General features: G+C 41.0%; 1 protein-coding gene across 1 annotated transcript in view; it reads left to right on the plus strand.

Annotated features, from left to right (window-relative positions):
- Window positions 1-18,612, plus strand: part of valopa (vertebrate ancient long opsin a) — a 45,550-nt gene that overhangs the window by 19,652 nt on the left and 7,286 nt on the right. The window contains exons 3-4 of the mRNA XM_061745406.1: window positions 7,273-7,390; window positions 11,767-12,000. Of these exons, the coding sequence (XP_061601390.1) occupies window positions 7,273-7,390; window positions 11,767-12,000 (352 nt within the window). The remainder of the gene's footprint in view (window positions 1-7,272; window positions 7,391-11,766; window positions 12,001-18,612) is intronic.

Consider the following 18,612-nt stretch of genomic DNA (forward strand, 5'->3'; position numbering starts at 1 on the left):
ACCCAGGGCCAATCCCAATGTTCACCCTACTTTCTACCACTAGCCTTCACCCACTACCACTTCACCCTAAAAATGAAGCCACAGGCGTAGGGTCCTTGTAATGTTCCCTAGGGATTGGGACACCACTTGCTACGTCACTGCGTGGTTTACGTTCGGGTACGTAAGCGACTGCGTAGTTACGTTTGCACATACGTCACACCATATCAGGAAGCCCAGAAATAAAAGCTGTTTTAATTTCCGCTGTAGCGCTGTTAATATGCCACTTTATTAAGTTTTAATATTTTTTCAGGCGTAAAAGTAACCGTTAAGATCCCCAACCTGGGCTCCGTTTATCCAAATAACGCCTGTTAAGAAATTTGCCCCGATGTTTTCAGGATGAGAAGAGCCGCCGGCGATTTATGGTTCCGTGTTAAATTGACGCAAAGCCTACGGCGTAGGTTACGCGGCGTCGCACGCCGCAAAGCTAACAAATATAACATGTGGAATTCCTCAAGGTTCAGTTCTGGGGCCCCTGTTTGTTTGACATCTATATGTTCTCGCTCAAATGATGAAAAAGAACTAAATGTGTTACCATAACTATGGAGATGACATACAAATGTATATAATCATCTCATCAGGAGACTATAATCCAATTCAAACACAGATCAAATGTCTTGATCAGATTAAAGAGTGGATGTGCCGGGAATTTTTCTTCAGTTAATTAAATTAAACAGAAATAAAAGTGTCTGGGGGCAATGAAGAAAACGTAAAGGTCAGCGCTCAGCTTCAAGCATTGAACCTAAAAACAAACGGCCAAGCCAGAAACCGTTGGGGTAACGCGGAACCATAAATCAGTCTTTATTCTGGCGAAATCTGAAAATACTTTGCAACAACGACCAAGCGAGTGATTATGTACATTCACTGAGTGAATATTATGAAAGTAAAATATATATTTCTCGCTAGAAATGTCATCAAAACACATTTTTATGCAGAAACTAACTCAAAATATTGATTTTATTCACTAAAAATTAGAAATGTCTGCCATGTTTTTTTGTTTGATTCAGTCTGCAAATGATGACGTAAAGCATTCTGGGAAATTTTCTGTAGCCCTCGGTCAGCGAGTCAGCATCTGAAATCCCTCGCTGTGAAGGGTTAGATTGTTATGTTATGTTATGTCTCGTTATGTCCACTAGCCCTAGATGAAAAGATGAATTGGGACACCACTACCCTCACGGGAACGCGGAAAATTTAGGGGTAGGACTGAAAAGTAGGACTAGGGGGCAGACTTATTATCGTTCACGAAAACGAACGAAATAATGAAAACTAAAATTGAAAAAACTATTTCATTAACTGAACTAAATAAAAACGAAAATTAAAAGACAAAAACGATAACAAACTGAAACTATATTGCGTGTTTAGAAAACTAACTAAAACGAACTGAAATTATAGATATAATTTCCTCCGTTTTCGTCCCTGTCAATATAAGCCTCTTGGTATGATCAATTTATTCCGTTCTGGCCGTTTATCTCCAACTGGCAGCTACGGCACCTGAACGCCTCACGGTCCGTGACGTCAAAACTAAAACTAATAAAAACTAAACTAAAACTAAGCACTTTTGAAAATATAAAAACGAATAAAAACTAGCAAACCCACACTAAAAACGAATTAAAACTAACTGAATTGAAGGAGAAAAAGTCAAAATGAAATAAAACTAAACTAAAATGAAAAATTCAAAACTATTATAACCCTGCTAGGGGGGGAGTGGGACTGTCCCCATCCGAATTTGAGCGGATGTCATTAAGGACCTTTACTAGAGTCGTCTCAGTGCTGAGATCAGAAACCTGACATCTAAACAGTCATTTAGTGTCATGAGTTTGTGCAGCTTTTTCTATGATTTTACTAAGAAAGGGAAGGTTTGATACGAACGACATGTTCATAAGTGACCTGTCTAGACTGTTCTCTTTTAAAAGTGGCTTAATGAAAGCTGTTTTTGTTTTCCAGACATATAGCCTCTCAGCTAAATGTTACGTGCGTACACTGCAAATAGCCTTTATCAGAATGTATTTGTAAGTTCAACAACCTTGTTTACAGGTGAAAGTGGTGGATAATGAGAGATTTAAACATTAAACCGTCTCTCCAGTGGTTGTGAATCAAAAATAAGAGCTTACTGTTTGGAGCTGTGGATTTATTCTTTGACATATGTGTTTATTATTGTTCACACTGGCATCAGGAGTGGTCTCGTCAAACATGACGGATTTATGTGAAGTTTCTTGACCAGAATTTGAAATGACTTCGGCCTCCTGACCTGCAGATGGATCTAATGTGAATTCTGAAGGCCCCGTTCACATCAGCCATCCAACGAGTGATTCCTCTCTGTATTTCAGAGTTACTTTAATTTAGTTTCATGGGCACAGTAGCTGGTTTAAGAACACAAAAGGCTGATGAGCGTCATTAACTGTAATCTCAAGTCAAATGACTCCCAAAATCACAGGGATCGGAGAGAAACGCACCAAAAGGTCTGAGCACAATACAGGACTGTATTATGTTCTCATAAAAGCACAGAGATCACAAACAGAGCGGGCATCAGTGTCTGTAAGGGCGCAATTACGAGAATAGTGTGCATACTTGTTTTGTACCTTAAGGGGTTTTGAATAAGGGAGGAAGTATAAATGATTCAGGGGGATGCTCACGAGTGCATTGTAAATATTGATATTTTTTTTTTAGATCCTCAAGTGGACGGGGTTCAGAAAATACAGCAGCATCTTTTCAGAGCGATTCTATCACATATACGATCACTGGCCACTTTATAAGTTACATCTGGTGTAGCTGATAAGGTGGTGAGTGTTGGGCTTTTTTTTTTTTTTTTCACCAAACAAATCCTTCACAACATGATTATCTTTTAACTGACATTTCAGCCCATTTTGCTTAAAGGTATAGTCTGTAATCGTATTCAAAAACATTTATTGTTATACTGGGTGAAATGGTCCTTCCATCCTGAGAGTAGGCAGTGAATAATGTGTTCAGAAAAAGGAAAGAAAAAAATCTGACCTCTCTGACAGCTTTAATCCTGTAAAAACTCCAATCTGCACCGAATGGCATGGATTGGTCAGAGGACCAGAGGATTGGCAGGGGGGAAAGAACCAATCAGATGCCTTAATTTTAAGTCCCGCCCACGCCCCCCTCTGTCCCATGCGGGCACATGTCACGTCGAAAATCTTGCCGGAAAGCTACACACACTCGAGTCACGTTTGCTGAAGAATGGCAGAGAAAACGAGAAACGAGGGGTCTCCATCCCGGCGAGGGCGGAGAGCGCCGGTGCAGGTGGCGGTGCGCTGCGGTGCCGTGAAGGCTCTGGAGCCACGGCTACGCCGTAGGGTACGCCGTAGCCTACGGCGTAGGGTACGCGGCGACGCGCACCATTCTGCGTTGGTGTAACGCGGAACCATAAATCAGCTTCAGTGTGTGGTCTGTCTGCTGTTCTGAACTTCTGTGTTGAGCTCATTTTGCTGGGATGTCGGGTCCCTCCGCCGAGACACAACTTTTGCGGTATGCGTTGATTGTTGTGTCTAAAAATGATGCGCAGTGCCCACCCAATCAGAAACAGTACAGATATTCTGTGATATTTTTTTAAATTTATAAAAAAATTAAATTCTAAAAAAATAAAGGATTCCCATAACTTTGATTGGGTGGGCAGGACGCACGTTTGGGTGGGCACAGCCCCCCCCCTACCCCCCCTAAAACCGGCCTCGCTTACAGGTGAATGAGTCATGTGGTAGTTTTGTTGAAAATGTGTCGTCTAAAATGTCCAGGAAAACTGGACTCCTGAAAGTGCGTGTTCCCCAAAGTTTGTGGGGGCGTGGCTTTGGACGGAGCGCTGACGGGAGGAGGAGGAGGGGGCGGAGCTTAGAGGAGGTGCCACTTTCAAATCTTGCTAGCTCTCAAACATTACAGACTATACCTTTAACTTATTTTCTGCAGGCAAAAAATATATACCCTTTTTGGTTTTGTTTGTACCAGGACAAAAAGCATCTGGTCACAAAATGTAGCCATGCTTAGACAACAACATGACACGTTACACAATGTCATTGCTTATTTCGTAAAAACCAATCCAAAATGCAATGGAAGTAAAGTCAAACTATTTCCATAGGAACTAAGTGGCTAGGTAGTAGTAAAGTGCTGCAAACTGAATACTGATTTATCTTCAGTGAGTGTGAGTATAATAGTAGAAACTTTGCTGGTCTGGAACATTCTGGCTTGTTTTAAAGCTTCATATCTGAGAAAAGAACATGACAGCTTATGTCAGCTTATGTTAGGAAAATATCGTCTCACCTATAATTCCTTTTAGACAAATGGGATAACTGCGAAGATGCATTCCTTGATGTTTGGTGAAAAATTAAAGTATATTGAACATCTCCATAGCAACTGTCGAGCATGGTGGCGGAAGGATCATGATTGTTTCATTGTCATTAGTCCATGTTCCAGACCAGATGTCAGTATCACTCAAGGTGACAAAACTTTCTTACAATTTTTGAAAATATCCATGTCTGTAGATTATATTCTGGTATGATAACCTTCCTGAGTGGCAGCTGGATCATAGTTAGCCACCCCCTTCAGAAAACTACATTTTAGATGGCGCTGCATATCCTGGTTTAGACTCATGTACAGGAAATCTGTCAATGTTTCACAATATTGTCTTTGCTTAAAAGGTCCCCTTTAAAATTATACCATTCATTCAAGCTAAGGTGTGTGGGTATATTATACATTTCCTGAATCCTTATGGTCCTGTGAGTATTCCAGTTTTTGTATTTTGTGTCTCTGTTGTTCCTAGATGACACAGGGATAAAAGATAGTATGTCATTTAGGATTAGAAAATTAGAAAATTGTTTAAACATGTGTGTTGTTTATAGTTTAAAGAGCTGCAGTGACCTCTATGTTGGTCAGAAAGACTCACATCTTAACTTGAATGAATGCTTAAAATGATACCAAAGACAATATAGTGAAACATTGACAGTTATCCTGTACAAGAGTCTAAACCAGGATATGCAGCAGCATCTAAAATGTAATTTTCTGAAGGGGCTGGGTAACTTCATGAGCTGATAACTCTGATCCAGCTGCCACTCAGGAAGGTTATCTTACCAAAATATCATCTACAGACATGGATCTTTTCAAAAATCATAAGTAAGTTTTGTCACCTTGAGTGATCTTGACAAGTGAAATGTTGTGCTCTGGCCCCTGGACTACATTGGCTCAACCATGAAGTCCTCATTATACCAGAGTATTCTAGAGACTAATGTCATTCCATCAGCAGCTAAAATCCACTCATGCAACAGGACCATGCTCCCAAACACAAATTCTTAAAAAAAAAAAAAAAGGACGAAGGTGTTCACTGACTAAAACGCTGCAGATCTTGAGAGAGCTGTGCATAAATGAAATCACAAAAAACTGAGGCAACATCATAAAGAAGGGTGGACCAGCATTCAACAACAATACAATATCAGTTAAGGTCCTGCTAAATGAATAATAGTCATTAAATACATTATTTTCCAACACAACAGTTGTAACTGAGGTGTATTCTTCACGTGTCACTATTAATCAGGAGTGAAGTGTGAAATGTAGCATCACAGATGTGAGCTCAGCCACACTTCCTCTGTCCAACGAGGATTAAGATGGATGGATGCAAAGACTCACATCTGCACACACAAACAGACTGAGTGCCAGGTGGATTTCTAGACATTAATCTGGGGCTTGTTTCATTTGAGGATTGTAGGTGTTCTTAGGGAAATGACTTAATTGGACTAAATTAGTGTCCTCTGGGCTCCTAAGTGATTTACGGAGACTTGTCTCAGCTGTGAAATATTCCTTTTAGCCGAAGCTCAAACGGTGGCGCAAAACTGTTTCCCTTCTCTGGAGTCGCATAAAAGCCTTTAAATTCCAAACGTGCAGCAGCTGGGAATTGATGGACTCGTTTACTTTTCTATTTTTAGATTTTTAAGGGGAAACTCAGGTGTTCAGAAACAGCAGGTCTGAGTGTGAAATGCTCCATATTTTAGCCCAAATCTCTTGTGCAGCGGGTCAAGGAAGGAGGAAGAGAAGAAGGGAGAAAAGAAGGAAGGAAGGAAAGAAGGAAGGAAGGAAGGAAGGGAGAAAACAAGGAAAGAAGGAAGGAAGGGAGAAAAGACGAAGGGAATAAGGAAGGAGAGAGCAGGAGGAAAGAAGGAAGGAAGGGAAAAAAGGAGGAAGGAACGAAGGAGGGAAGGGCGGAAGGAAGGAAGGAAGGAAGGGAGGGAGGGAGAAGGAAGGGAGAAAACAAGGAAAAAATGAAGGAAGGGGGAAAAGAGGAAGGGAAGAAGGAAGGAGAGAGCAGAAGGAAGGAAGGAAGGAATGAAGGAAGGAAAGAAAGAAGGAACGAAGGAGGGAAGGGAGGAAGGAAGGAAGGAATAAGGAAGGAAGGAAAGAAAGAAAGAAAGAAGGAACGAAGGAGGGAAGGGATGAAGGAAGGAAGGAAGAAAAGAGGAAGGGAAGAAGGAAGGAGAGAGCAGGAGGAAGGAAGGAAGGAAGGAAGGAAGGAAGGAAAGAAAGAAAGAAAGAAAGAAAGAAAGAAAGAAAGAAAGAAGGAAGAAAAGAGGAAGGGAAGAAGGAAGGAAGGGAAAAAAGAAGGAAGGAAGGAATAATGAAAAGAAGGAAAGAAAGAAGGAAGGATGGAAGGAAGGAAGGGATAAAATAAGGAAGAAAGGAAGGAAGATGATTGAAGGAAGGAAGGAAGGAAGGAAGGAGGGAAGGGAGGGAGGAAGGGAGAAGGAAGGGAGAAAACAAGGAAAGAAGGAAGGAATGGAGAAAAGAGGAAGGGAAGAAGGAAGGAGAGAGCAGGAGGAAAGAAGGAAGGAAGGAAGGAAGGAAAGAAGGAACGAAGGAGGGAAGGGAGGAAGGAAGGAAGAAGGAAGGAGAGAGCAGGAGGAAAGAAGGAACAGGAGAATTAGGTCATTTTGACCCAAAAACAGTACAAGGGTTAAGTTCTGCATAACTGTATGTTTGTTTTTTTTTTTTTTTCAAAGATTTTTTTGGGCTCTAGTGGCCCTTTATTGGAGATGCAGACTGGAAAGGGGTAGAGAGAGAGAACGGGGAAGACACGCAGCAAAGGTGCGCGGGCTGGATTCGAACCCGCGACCGCTGCAGGAGGAGGACTGTAGCCTCAGTATATGGCCCGCTGCTTAACCCACTGCGCCACCGAGCGGCCCGCATAACTGCATGTTTTTAACGGTAATGTCAGACATTTGTTTTTTCTTCTGTGAACAGGTACTCGACCAACATGAGAGATCACAGCTACATCATCACTTTCTTCTCCACCTGCTTCATCTTGCCTCTCGGGGTCATATTCTACTGCTACGGGAAGCTGCTCCGCAAGTTAAGAAAGGTCAGTTCTTTTCCATGCACACGGAAAACAGTATTTCAAGGAAATGCACTTTGGAAGATATTTGCTTTGGATGTGGTGGGCTGAATACTCGTGTCACCATTATTGTTCTTCATACAGGAAAATATTCCTGACTTGATCTCCGATGTGAGTGTTAAATGGAAGATATACAACTGAAGAGCTAGTTGAGGTTTATATGAAAAAGTTTTGCAAATAACTAATAAATAATATCAAGGAAGGAGGGAGAAAAGAAGGGAGAAAAGAAGGAAGGAAGAATGAAAAGAGGGAAAGAAAGAAGGAAGGAAAGGAGAAAAGAAGGAAGGAAGGAAGGAAGGAAGGAAGGAAGAAAGGAAGGAAGGAAGGAAGGAAGGAAGGAAGGAAGGAAGGAAGGAAGGAAGGAAGGAAGGAAGGGAGAAAATAAGGAAGGGAGAAAATAAGGAAGGAAGGAAGGAAGGAGAGAGCAGAAGGAAAGAAGGAAGGAAGGGAAAAAAAGAAGGAAGAAAGGAAGGAAGGTAGGAAGAAGGAAGGAAGGAAGGAAGGAAGGAAGGAAGGAAGCAAGGAAAGAAGGAAGGAAGGAAGGACAGGAGAAAAGAGGAAGGGGAGAAGGAAGGAGAGAGCAGGAGGAAAGAAGGAAGGAAGGGAAAAAGGAAGGAAGGAAGGAAGGAAGGAAGGAAGGAAGGAAGGAAGGAAGGAAGGAAGGAAGGGAGAAAACAAGGAAAGAAGGAAGGAAGGCAGAAAAGAGGAAGGGAAGAAGGAAGGAAAAAGTTTTTATATGAAAAAGTTTTGCAAATAACATTTTAAAGTCGGCAGCAGAGACAAGTGAGGAGAAGGAAAGGATTCACTACTCGACTACACTACTCAGAATGTGATGCACGTCTGCTAATACCGACCATACACCAGATAACTTGTCAAAAACTTCCCAGCAGTCTCTTTTAATATGCAGTTTGTACCACAAATGTGGGGCAGTACACTCACGTGTTGACAGATTTACAGTCAAAACGTGTAAGTGTACATACTCATTCTCGATTGACTTCCCAAATATGCCGCTATCCATCCTCATGATGTCTGATGTACCAGGAAGAAGCAATGAAGCTTACTATGTCAACAGATCAACTTCATGTACTCTGCTGATTTTCAAGTTATGGCATTTGTGAAATGTTCAGAATGTTCAGAGGAGTAATAGAGTTAAGTAATGCACATCACACTGCACAAACAGAAGCAGAGGAACACACTATCATATCATCTCCAAGTTAACATAATAAAACTAGGGGTTTTTCTGGAAAATGCACAAGGACTATAAAATATGTTGTGTCTAAGGCTCTATTGATCTGCTTCTCATCTTTATTACTGCTCCTCAAGCCATGCATTTCCCCCCTATTAGGGGCTGCTTCATGCTTAGATAGAGTGCAGATTTTAAGGGTTAAGGGAATAACATGTGATTTTCAGAATTCTATATATAAAGTGTTTATATTTTACCAGAAGGCAGTGGGGTGAACAGTGTGTGTCCAGGGCGAGTGTGATCTTTGGTGATGTAGCTGGCTTTCTTTTGGAGTTGGCCAGTGTAAATGTCTCTGAGGTGGGGTAGTGATGAGCCAATGGTCCGCTCTGCCGCCCTTACCACTCGCTGCAGGTTTTTGCTGTTCTCCGTAAAGCTCCCAAACCACACAGTGTGCCTGTAGGCCAGAATGCTTTCTATTGCTTGACTTGTAAAGGTGTAAAGGTGCGTATGGAGGCGCTGGGGGAGGTGAGCAGAATTTACAGTTGTGTATCTTGTGACTTTCTTGCTTGATGAGAGATTTGTGTCGTCCAGGTGAGGTCAGCAGAGATGTGCATGCCAAGGAACTTGAAACTGACCACCCTCTTTACCTCCTCTCCCACTATACAGAGGCCATTGTTACCTACTAGGTTTTAGGGATGTTTAGGTCCAGCTTATTGTCAGTACACCACTGTACAATATGCTGAACTTCCTCTCTATAGACTGCCTCATCGTTGTTTATCAGTCCTACAACGGTGGCATCGTCAGCAAACTTGACAATGGTGGTTGTGGGTTGGGTGGAGGCGCAGTCGTGTGTGTGAATAGTGAGTAGAAGAAAGTGCTAAGGACACAGTCCTGCAGGGTACCTGTGTTTAGGATGAGGGTAGATGAAGACACGTCTCCCATCTTAATGTTCTGTGGTCTGTTGCTCAGAAAGTCCAGAATCCAGCAGGACGTTGAGCTGCCTAAGCCTGAGTTGCACAGTTTTTGAACCAGTTTGTAGGACTTAACTGCATCCTCGGTTGACCCGTTTGCCCTATATGCAAATTCATGTTGGTCTATGTCAGCAGGGATTGCAGCTTTAATGATGGCAAGAATGAGTCGCTCAAAACACTTAGTGATGATGGGTAGTCTTTTAGGAAGTTCACTATGCTTTTCCTAGGTACTGGGATTATGGTAGCTGTCTTGAGACAGGTTGGGACTCCAGCCTGCAGGAGCAAAAGGCTGAAAATCCTGCTAAGTACCCCTGCCGGCTGGTCCCTACATGCTTTAAGGATCCTTCCTGTGACACCATCAGGGCCAGCTGCCTTCCTTGTGTTGAGTCTGCGAAGGTTGGCTCTGACTTGGTGTTGCTGTAGTTTTTCGGGGGTGTCTATCTGGTGTCGGGCGGAAGCAATGCTGTTCAAGTTTCTTGGCTGTTCAAAGTGTGCAAAAACGTTCTTGAATCAATCTGAGAATAAGTAGCCTGTGGCGTCAGTGTGGACGGAGTGCTCTTTATCCCCATTTCCACTGAGCGGTACGGTATGGTTTAGAACACAGGTGTCAAACTGAATCCCAGAAGGGCCGGTGTCCTGCATGTTTTAGATGTTTCCCTGCTTTAACACTCCTGATTCTAATTAATCATCGTCATCAGCTTGTCGTCCAGGGCTGAACAATTCTGTTAATGACACAGTCACTTGTATCATGGTGTAATGAAGCAAGGAAACATCTAAAACCTGCAGGGACACCGGCCCTCAAGGACTGGAGTCCGACACCCCTGGTTTAGAAAGTTCCAGTCAATTAAGGTGAATGTTTCCACTACGAGTGGGAGCACTGCAGCCCATGTGGGGTGTAGACCAAATACCGGGCGTGGTGTCATATTAGTGCGACGACAACAAAAGTGAAGCAACCTTGGAGACACTACCAAGAGCAACAGTGAAAATCATCCAGCAGCTCGTCATTGTTACGCTTGGCTTTTGGTACTTCGTATGTATAATCATTGCCACATTGTTTGAGAGAAAATTGCAGGCAGCAAAGAGTCTTTACAAATGCTCACGCTGGTTTTGAGCTTCCTTTTGTCGTGGGTAGTGACATTTCCTGCCTGCCAATCAAAGGATGGTATTGTGTGATGCCAGAAGCTCTGCCCTAACCGTATCGTGCCATTTTTCTATAGACCTTTCAAACAGGGGCCCAACAATTGTATGGTTTAGTTTAATCTGACCATTTTATAATGGAAACACACAAAAACCGTACTGCTCATTGAAAACCGGCTTTTGTAGCCAGTTAATGTTCCTGTCAAACCACAGCTTTGGGTTAGGGAAACCTCCAACAGGAGAGGAGACATTCTCAGAGCAGAAGTTTGTTGGATAGGACAGTTGTAGTGTGTTCCTCCAGGTCTGTCCCCTCAGCAAAAACTGCCCAGTCTGTGTTCTCAAAGCAGTCTTGGAATTGTCTTGGTAGGTTTTTTTTTTCTTTGCAGATGATCTGAGATTCCAGGTGTGGCAGAGGTCTGGCTTTATAGGCATGTGAGATATTACCAGGGGTGCACACAAGCCGGTATTCGAGGGCTAGTCTACTGGATGTTTTAGATGTTTCCCTGTCTTCAACACACCTGATTCTAATCACTGGTCGTCATCAACATGTCATCAAGGTTTACACAACTCTGTTGGTGACACAGCCTTGTCTATCAGGGTTGTGTTGAGGCAGGGAAACATCTAAAATGTGAAGTAGACTGGCCCTCGAGTACCGGCTTGTGTGCACCCCTGGATATTACAGTGGATTTGGTCCAGAGTTCTATCTTCTCTAGTCGGGAAATGTATGTATTTGTACAATTTGGGGAGGAGAGACTTCGTATTGGCATGGTGAAAGTAATGGCTGGCTGACGCAACATCTGCTGTCTAATGAACCAATGTTGCCTCTCCAGTGCTAGCCAAGTGTTAGCTTGTGGTGGTACATAGGCAGCCTACTGATGTAAATTCCCCCGGGGTAAGTTAAAGGTCTGCACTGTAGTATCATTCAGTCAGGGGAGCAGTGGCATTAGTGCATATTCAAACTGCCTTTTTGGTTTATCCGTCCATCGCCCTGGCTACGGTAGGCTTTGTTTAAACCGAGTAACACGTACACATTTGGCCTCTCTTTCCTCCAGGTATCTCATGGTCGTCTAGCAACTGCCAGGAAGCCCGAGCGGCAGGTGACCCGCATGGTCGTAGTGATGATTGTGGCATTTATGGTGGGCTGGACACCGTATGCAGCCTTCTCCATACTGGTCACAGCTTATCCAACCATTGAACTCGATCCCAGGCTGGCAGCAATTCCCGCTTTCTTCTCCAAGACGGCTGCCGTCTACAACCCAATCATCTACGTCTTCATGAACAAACAGGTAACTGCTCATTTTACAGCAAGGATCACATTTAGTGATGCACCGATTGTTCGGTAACCGAAATTGTTCGGCCGAAAATGGCAAAAAAACACTTTCGGTGTTCGGTGGAATAAGTGGGGAAAAAAAACGAACAATTAATAACGGCGTTGTAATATAAGGAAATAGACTGGCCGCTCCGTCCCGTAACGTTGCGCACTACATAAATCGTTGGCCAACCAAAAACTAACCCCATAAGAATTTTACCTAATAGACTGGCCGCTCCCGTAATAAATCGTTGGCCAAGCAAAAACTAACCCCATAAGAATTTTACCTAACATTCACCAGGAGGTGGAACCAAAACAACATAATGCTGGGAAATTTAAAAAAATTCATTTTTTTATGTTCAATAAATATTTTCTACCTTGTAATTTTGTAAAAGATTTTTTTCTTTTAAAAACATGCCTAAATCAAATTTATTTGATTTATGCAATGGTGAAAAAATTGGCAAAATAAATGAAAAACTGCTGAAGAACCATGTTCGGTATTGTTCGGTATTCGGCCAAGTGTTTATTATTATTTTCGGTTTCGGCCACAAATTTTTATTTCGGTGCATCACTAATGACATTTGCACTTCCAGACGTCACCAAATTGTCTACATTGGTTGCTATTATACAAGAAAGTTTAATTTCCAATCACGTTTAGATGGCTTCCCAATTGCAGGTTCCTTCCAGTTTTAGCTTTACCGAAGGCTCCTTGCAAATCACCAGGATCAAATTTATTTTAGCATCCATCCATGCCCCCCCTCCACAGCATCTGCGAGCAGCAGCTTTGCTCAATCTCTGGTCTTTGATAGCGGCGGAATTGATGTTTCTGTTTGTGTCATATTACTTCCCGAGAGACTGTACTGAGACATCTGTAGAAAACTGATCTGAATAACATTTCAAATCAAGATGGCTTTTCTGTTGTTGTGTCTCTCAATAATTTATGATGAGTGGATGAAATCCAGGGACTGCATTTGTCCATGTGTGTCTGCAAAACAAATTTAACAAGCCGCCCATAGCACTTGTGAGTTTGAATTTTTGAAAGACTGGAACAAATAAATGAAATGTTTCATTACTAGGTGTCCACGATGATAGAATGCCAACATTAGGAAATAGCAAAACCGCCCTGATTTTTTCTCTCTGTTTTTGGAGCCTGAAATGTAAAACAATTATTGTACATAATCAAATGTAACATCATAAAATACTTCCTCATCATCCCAGCTTTTTCTGATTTGGGTTTGAATCAGAAGCTATTAATTGGTAAACTGCTAACCCTAACAATACTACAATACTGTGTGTGGACAAAAGTGATGCTTGAATGTTTGCGGAGCCCTTGAGAATCTTCTGTTAGTCTTGATCAATAAATGTGATGGAAAAAAAGATCCATTGCTCTTTCAGCACAATTGCTTATTGCTGTACTTGAGTAAATCTGCTGCAGTATGCACGTGTAAACGTGGATCAACACGTTCAGTAAAGACAAATGTTTTTGCAGATTAATTGTAATGCCAGTGATTATGTCTAGACTGCCAGCTCAAATCAGATTTTTAGTATATCCAGGTGGTATGTAAGTACATTGTAGACATTCTGAGCAGTAAAAAAACACATGCATATTATATGTACAGTATGTATATATATATATATATATATATATTAGGGCTGGGCAACAACATTTTTAATCGCGATTAATTGCATGATTTCCCTGATTAATCACGATTAATCACATTGTATATGCAAAATAGAATAATGAATTCAAAAGTTGTGTAAAGTGCACTTTTATTTATAAAAGTATGAACGAAAGTGCTATAACATTTGTTGTGCAAACATCTCAGCAAACATCAGCACTTGTCAGTAACACATATTTAATGTAAAAATGTCAAATAAAATATAGCTTATTGCCACTGCCAGGGCATTAATGTCATCCTGTTTTTTTTATGAAAAATAAAAAAAGTACCAACAAAATCCTGATCCACTATCATGACATTAAAACAGGCAATTTCTGAGGAAACAGCAGAAACTTTTAACGGGGAGCAGCATTACCGTCGATATTCAGCACCAAATGTCCCTGTTAGAAAGTGTGAAGCACAAAAAAAAAAATCACTATTGAAATTTCCTTTCCAGGGGTCGAATCCGCCGTCTGGGAGAACTTTAAAATGAAAATGTCCATGTAACCGTAATTTGACCGCTCTCCATGTCTGTTTTAGCTTTTCGGCATGTTTTTCCGCCAACTTTCTTCCGGTTCCGGAGCAGCCGGCAAAAGACTTTTCAAAACAAAAGAATGTGAGCAACATGCGTTAATGCGCGATAAAATATATGTCGGCGTTAATAAATGAATGAGTTAACGCCTCAGCCTGCCTCAGTATTGTTGCCCCTGACGGCTACTTGGAGCACGATAATGAGCCATGACACATAGGGGTGGGTTAAAAATATCGATATATCGATATTTTATCGATATACATGTGTAGGAACAATTATCGATACATAAATCCAAGTATCTATAAAAAAAAAAATATATATATATATAGGCTATATATATTACGGAAGAAAAAATATTTGAGAGGGGAAGATTTTTTTCTATTGTGCATTTCGAGAAAAAAGTCGGAATGTCGATATTAATATTGAAATACAATTTCAAGAATAAAGTCAAAATTTATCATTTTTTCTCAACATTTCAACTTTATTCACGAAATTTTGACTTTTTTCTCAACTTTTCGACTTTTTTCTCGAAATTGTACTTCAACATTAATCTCGACATTTCAACTTTTTTCTCGACATTTCGACTTTTTCAACCTTTATCGATATACATGTGTAGGAACGATTATCGATACATATCCAAGTATTGATTAAAAAAAAAATAAAAATTATATATATATATAAGTAAAAAGCTAAAACAGACAATTTTATATATAAAATTATATAAAGTCAAAATTTTGCATTTTTTCTGAACAGCTCAACTTTATTCACGAACAATATGCACAATAAAAAAAAAATCTTCCCCTCAAATATTTTTTCTCCTGCATGGTCCTAATACTCTTCCGTGATATATATATATATATATATATATATATATATATATATATATATATATATATATATATATATTGAAATATATAATGTATGTACAAAACGGGGAAAGGTGGCATGTGCCACAATGCAGCTCCATGAATGTAAGGAGATAACGGAAACCTTTAAGGGCCAACTGCTCGTAGAAATGACTCCTTTTTCTTTTTCAAATTCTTTAGCATCCCCCAGAACATTCACTTCACTCATGTTATATTTGCTTTTAATTCTTAATCAATTTTGAACTGCTGCACACTTTCATGACCACTGCCACATCAAGTCAATTTATGACACGCCATTTCCACTGAGGTCTTACAAAGTTCATGGTGCCATATCGTCTAATCCGTTTATGTTGTATTATTCCTCGATAGGGCACTTTAGAGTGAATGTCAAAACGGACGAGGCACATTACGACAAACATGAACACATGAGACGTGTCCTCGGAATAATTTACAGCGTTCATACATAGACGGCCTTGACCGGCACCTTGATCATCCACACAGTCCTGAGCCTTTACACGGGTCAGCCAGAGTTTCCACTAAGACCTTGACTAGATTTAAACAGAAATGAGTGGGCAGATTCCAGTCGGAACAGGAATGCTTCTGACAAACAGCCAGCGCTCGTATGAATTCAGCCGACCTCTTGTGCTTGATTTTGTCTCTGTGCGTTAGCTAGCAAGGTGAGGTCAAACGGAGTCTGAGGGGATTTACATGGTGCATAACTAATGCCACTTGTGATTTCAGAGGTAGAGCGCCTCTAGGGATCTCAAAAGGTCAAAAGGTTTCGACTACAGGATACCTCTGTATCACTTCAGATGGAGGGTTTTAAAATCCCTTTCACATGAGCCTTTAAACGCTCTTTGATCTCTAAATACCGTGCCAGTTTATCAGTCAGAGAGGAAAGAAGAGAAATAATAAAAAACACGATTCACAATGAAGTGTGGGCTCTGACAAAATTTTTAATGTGTTAGGATGATTATACAGGACTGTCTCAGAAAATTAGAATATTGTGATGAAGTTCTTTATTTTCTGTAATGCAATTAAAAAAACTAAAATGTCATACATTCTGGATTCATTACAAATCAACTGAAATATTGCAAGCCTTTTATTATTGTAATATTGCTGATTATGGTTTACAGTTTAAGATTAAGATTCCCAGAATATTCTAATTTTTTGAGATAGGATATTTGAGCTTTCTTAAGCTGTAAGCCATGATCAGCAATATTAAAATAATAAAAGGCTTGCAATATTTCAGTTGATTTGTAATGAATTCAGAATGTATGACATTTTTGCATTACAGAAAATAAAGGACTTTATCACAATATTCAAATTTTCTGAGACAGTCCTGTACACTCACTTTCAGTGGATATTTATGAAAATAATGTTTTAAAGTCGTAGTGGTGGTGGAGTTGCATTTGAACGTGTTTCATGTCTCCTCGTGTATACAGGCGCGCAGGAAGACGTTTTTGCCAGGGGGTGCGGGGTGCTGCGGTTCTCCTTTAGAAATCACTTGCCCCTCCCCTGCATGAAGAACAGCTGAGACAGTGCGCACAAGCTTTACCAAAACATAGAGAACCAACCATCTACAGTAAAAAAGGAACATGACTATAATTATTATCATAGGCGGCGGGTGACAGAAAATATTTGGTGAAGCTATAGGCCTACAGGGAGGAATCCTCGAAAATTTTGAAGTTTTTTTTCACCCAAAACAGTTGCATAACAATGATTTGAGCATAATTTGACCAATATTACCGGCAGTGCAGTCTCCTCCTCCTCCCGGGTCATCGCTGCTCATATGACCGGCTGCACCATCAGGTGAGCCGGTGTTAAGACACTGGGAGGGTCGCTGACGCGGTGGCTGCCTGCAGTGCAGCGGTGCAGTCGCTCTCCTCCGACTCACTGTCACATTGGCAGCAGCTTCGGCAATGTTTATCTTGGTCTTGACTTGGAGCTTTGTGTTGTGTTTTGAAAGGAGCGCTGCTGGCTGTGCATTTGTAATTGGCGGACAAAAATGCGGATGTTTAAAAACAACATTTGCGGTTCTGATCACCTGAGCGGTCCGCAGACCAGGGGGGTGTGACTGGCTACTTTTCTTTTTTTTTAATTAAAATTACCCATATATTCAGCCTTCATCTCAAATGTGGCTTACAATGTTGTGGAACAGAAACAGCAACCACAAATATTTATATATTTATAATATTTTATTGTCATTTCAATTTTTCCAGGGGGTGCTGCAGCCCCTGCCGCACCCCCACTTCCGGCGCCTATGCGTGTATAGTAATGATGTTTTCGTTTTGAAGGCAGCTTCATAATTGTTCCTGCTGCAGAATTAAACATTTTTTCATGACATCAGGGTGGGGGGAAAGCGAGGCCGGTTTTAGGGGGGGCAGGGGGGGGCTGTGAAAATAAAGTTTATAATCACTGCCTCGGTGCTCCCGTCTGCCCACTCTGCTGGTATTTAGTTTACTTTAGTTTAGTTTATTGTTTTTGCACAGTTTTAAAAATATACAGGAAATATCAAATATAAATACTATAGTTGCAGGAAGAGGCAAAAACCCAATGGGCTTATTTGAAGCCTCCACCGAAGTTATTACAATTTCATGTGTTATAAAGAACACAAGATTAACATACAGAAACAAAAAGTATAACTACACAAAAGTGATGGCAAACTCATAATGCAATATATAAATAATAAAGAATAAACACAAAAAATAAGTGTGTGTGTGTGTGCATGGGATATTGTTTTTACAACTTATATTACTTATATTGACTCCTTAGCAAATAAGACGGTTCATGTCACTATGAGTGAAACACAAAAAAACAAACAAAAAGAACATGGATACATGTACAACATTACATCGGGAAAACAGTTACCAAACAGCAGTCAAGTTCCTTCAAACGTCTTTTGTAACATTTCAAAGAGGAAGAGTCTTTGCCAAGTGGGAAAAATCATTCCACAATTTAGTCCCTAAATCTCACGGAAAATTGACGTCTGCAAGTGATAAATTTAGGAGGATGAAGATCTGAGGATTGTCCAGTTGAATAAGAATGAACCTGTGAATTTAATTTAAAGTAAGGCTTGAACTGTCAAGGTATCAAGAAAGACATGCATTGTTTCTTTAAGCCTATAAGCAAAAGCCTCCGAGACGCCTCTCTCCATCCCGGCGGAGGCTGCGGTCCTGTGCAGGCTCTGGAGCCGCCAGCCTGCCGCGGGACCTTTTAAATCCACGCAGAGCCTACGCCGTGGGGTACGATTGATTGATAAAAAAAAAAAAATCAAACCAAAGAAAAGCAAAAAACATAAAATAAATGCAGCCTCAACAGGGCACAAGCCAGTGTCCAATTTGTGCTGGTCCCAAGCCCGGGTAAATGCAGAGGGAAGTGTCAGGAAGGGCAATTGGGTTAGCATATCGGTACTGTTGGTCAAAGAAGGAGAAGATAGATGAACTGATATAATGATAGCATAGTTTTCTATGCATTTCGGGGGTTTGACCCACCAAAATCTTTTCGGCGCGGGCAGCGTCGCCCACCCTACG

The sequence above is a fragment of the Cololabis saira genome, chromosome 17 (genome assembly GCF_033807715.1).
Source record: "Cololabis saira isolate AMF1-May2022 chromosome 17, fColSai1.1, whole genome shotgun sequence".
In the NCBI taxonomy this organism is placed as follows: Eukaryota; Metazoa; Chordata; class Actinopteri; order Beloniformes; family Belonidae; genus Cololabis; species Cololabis saira.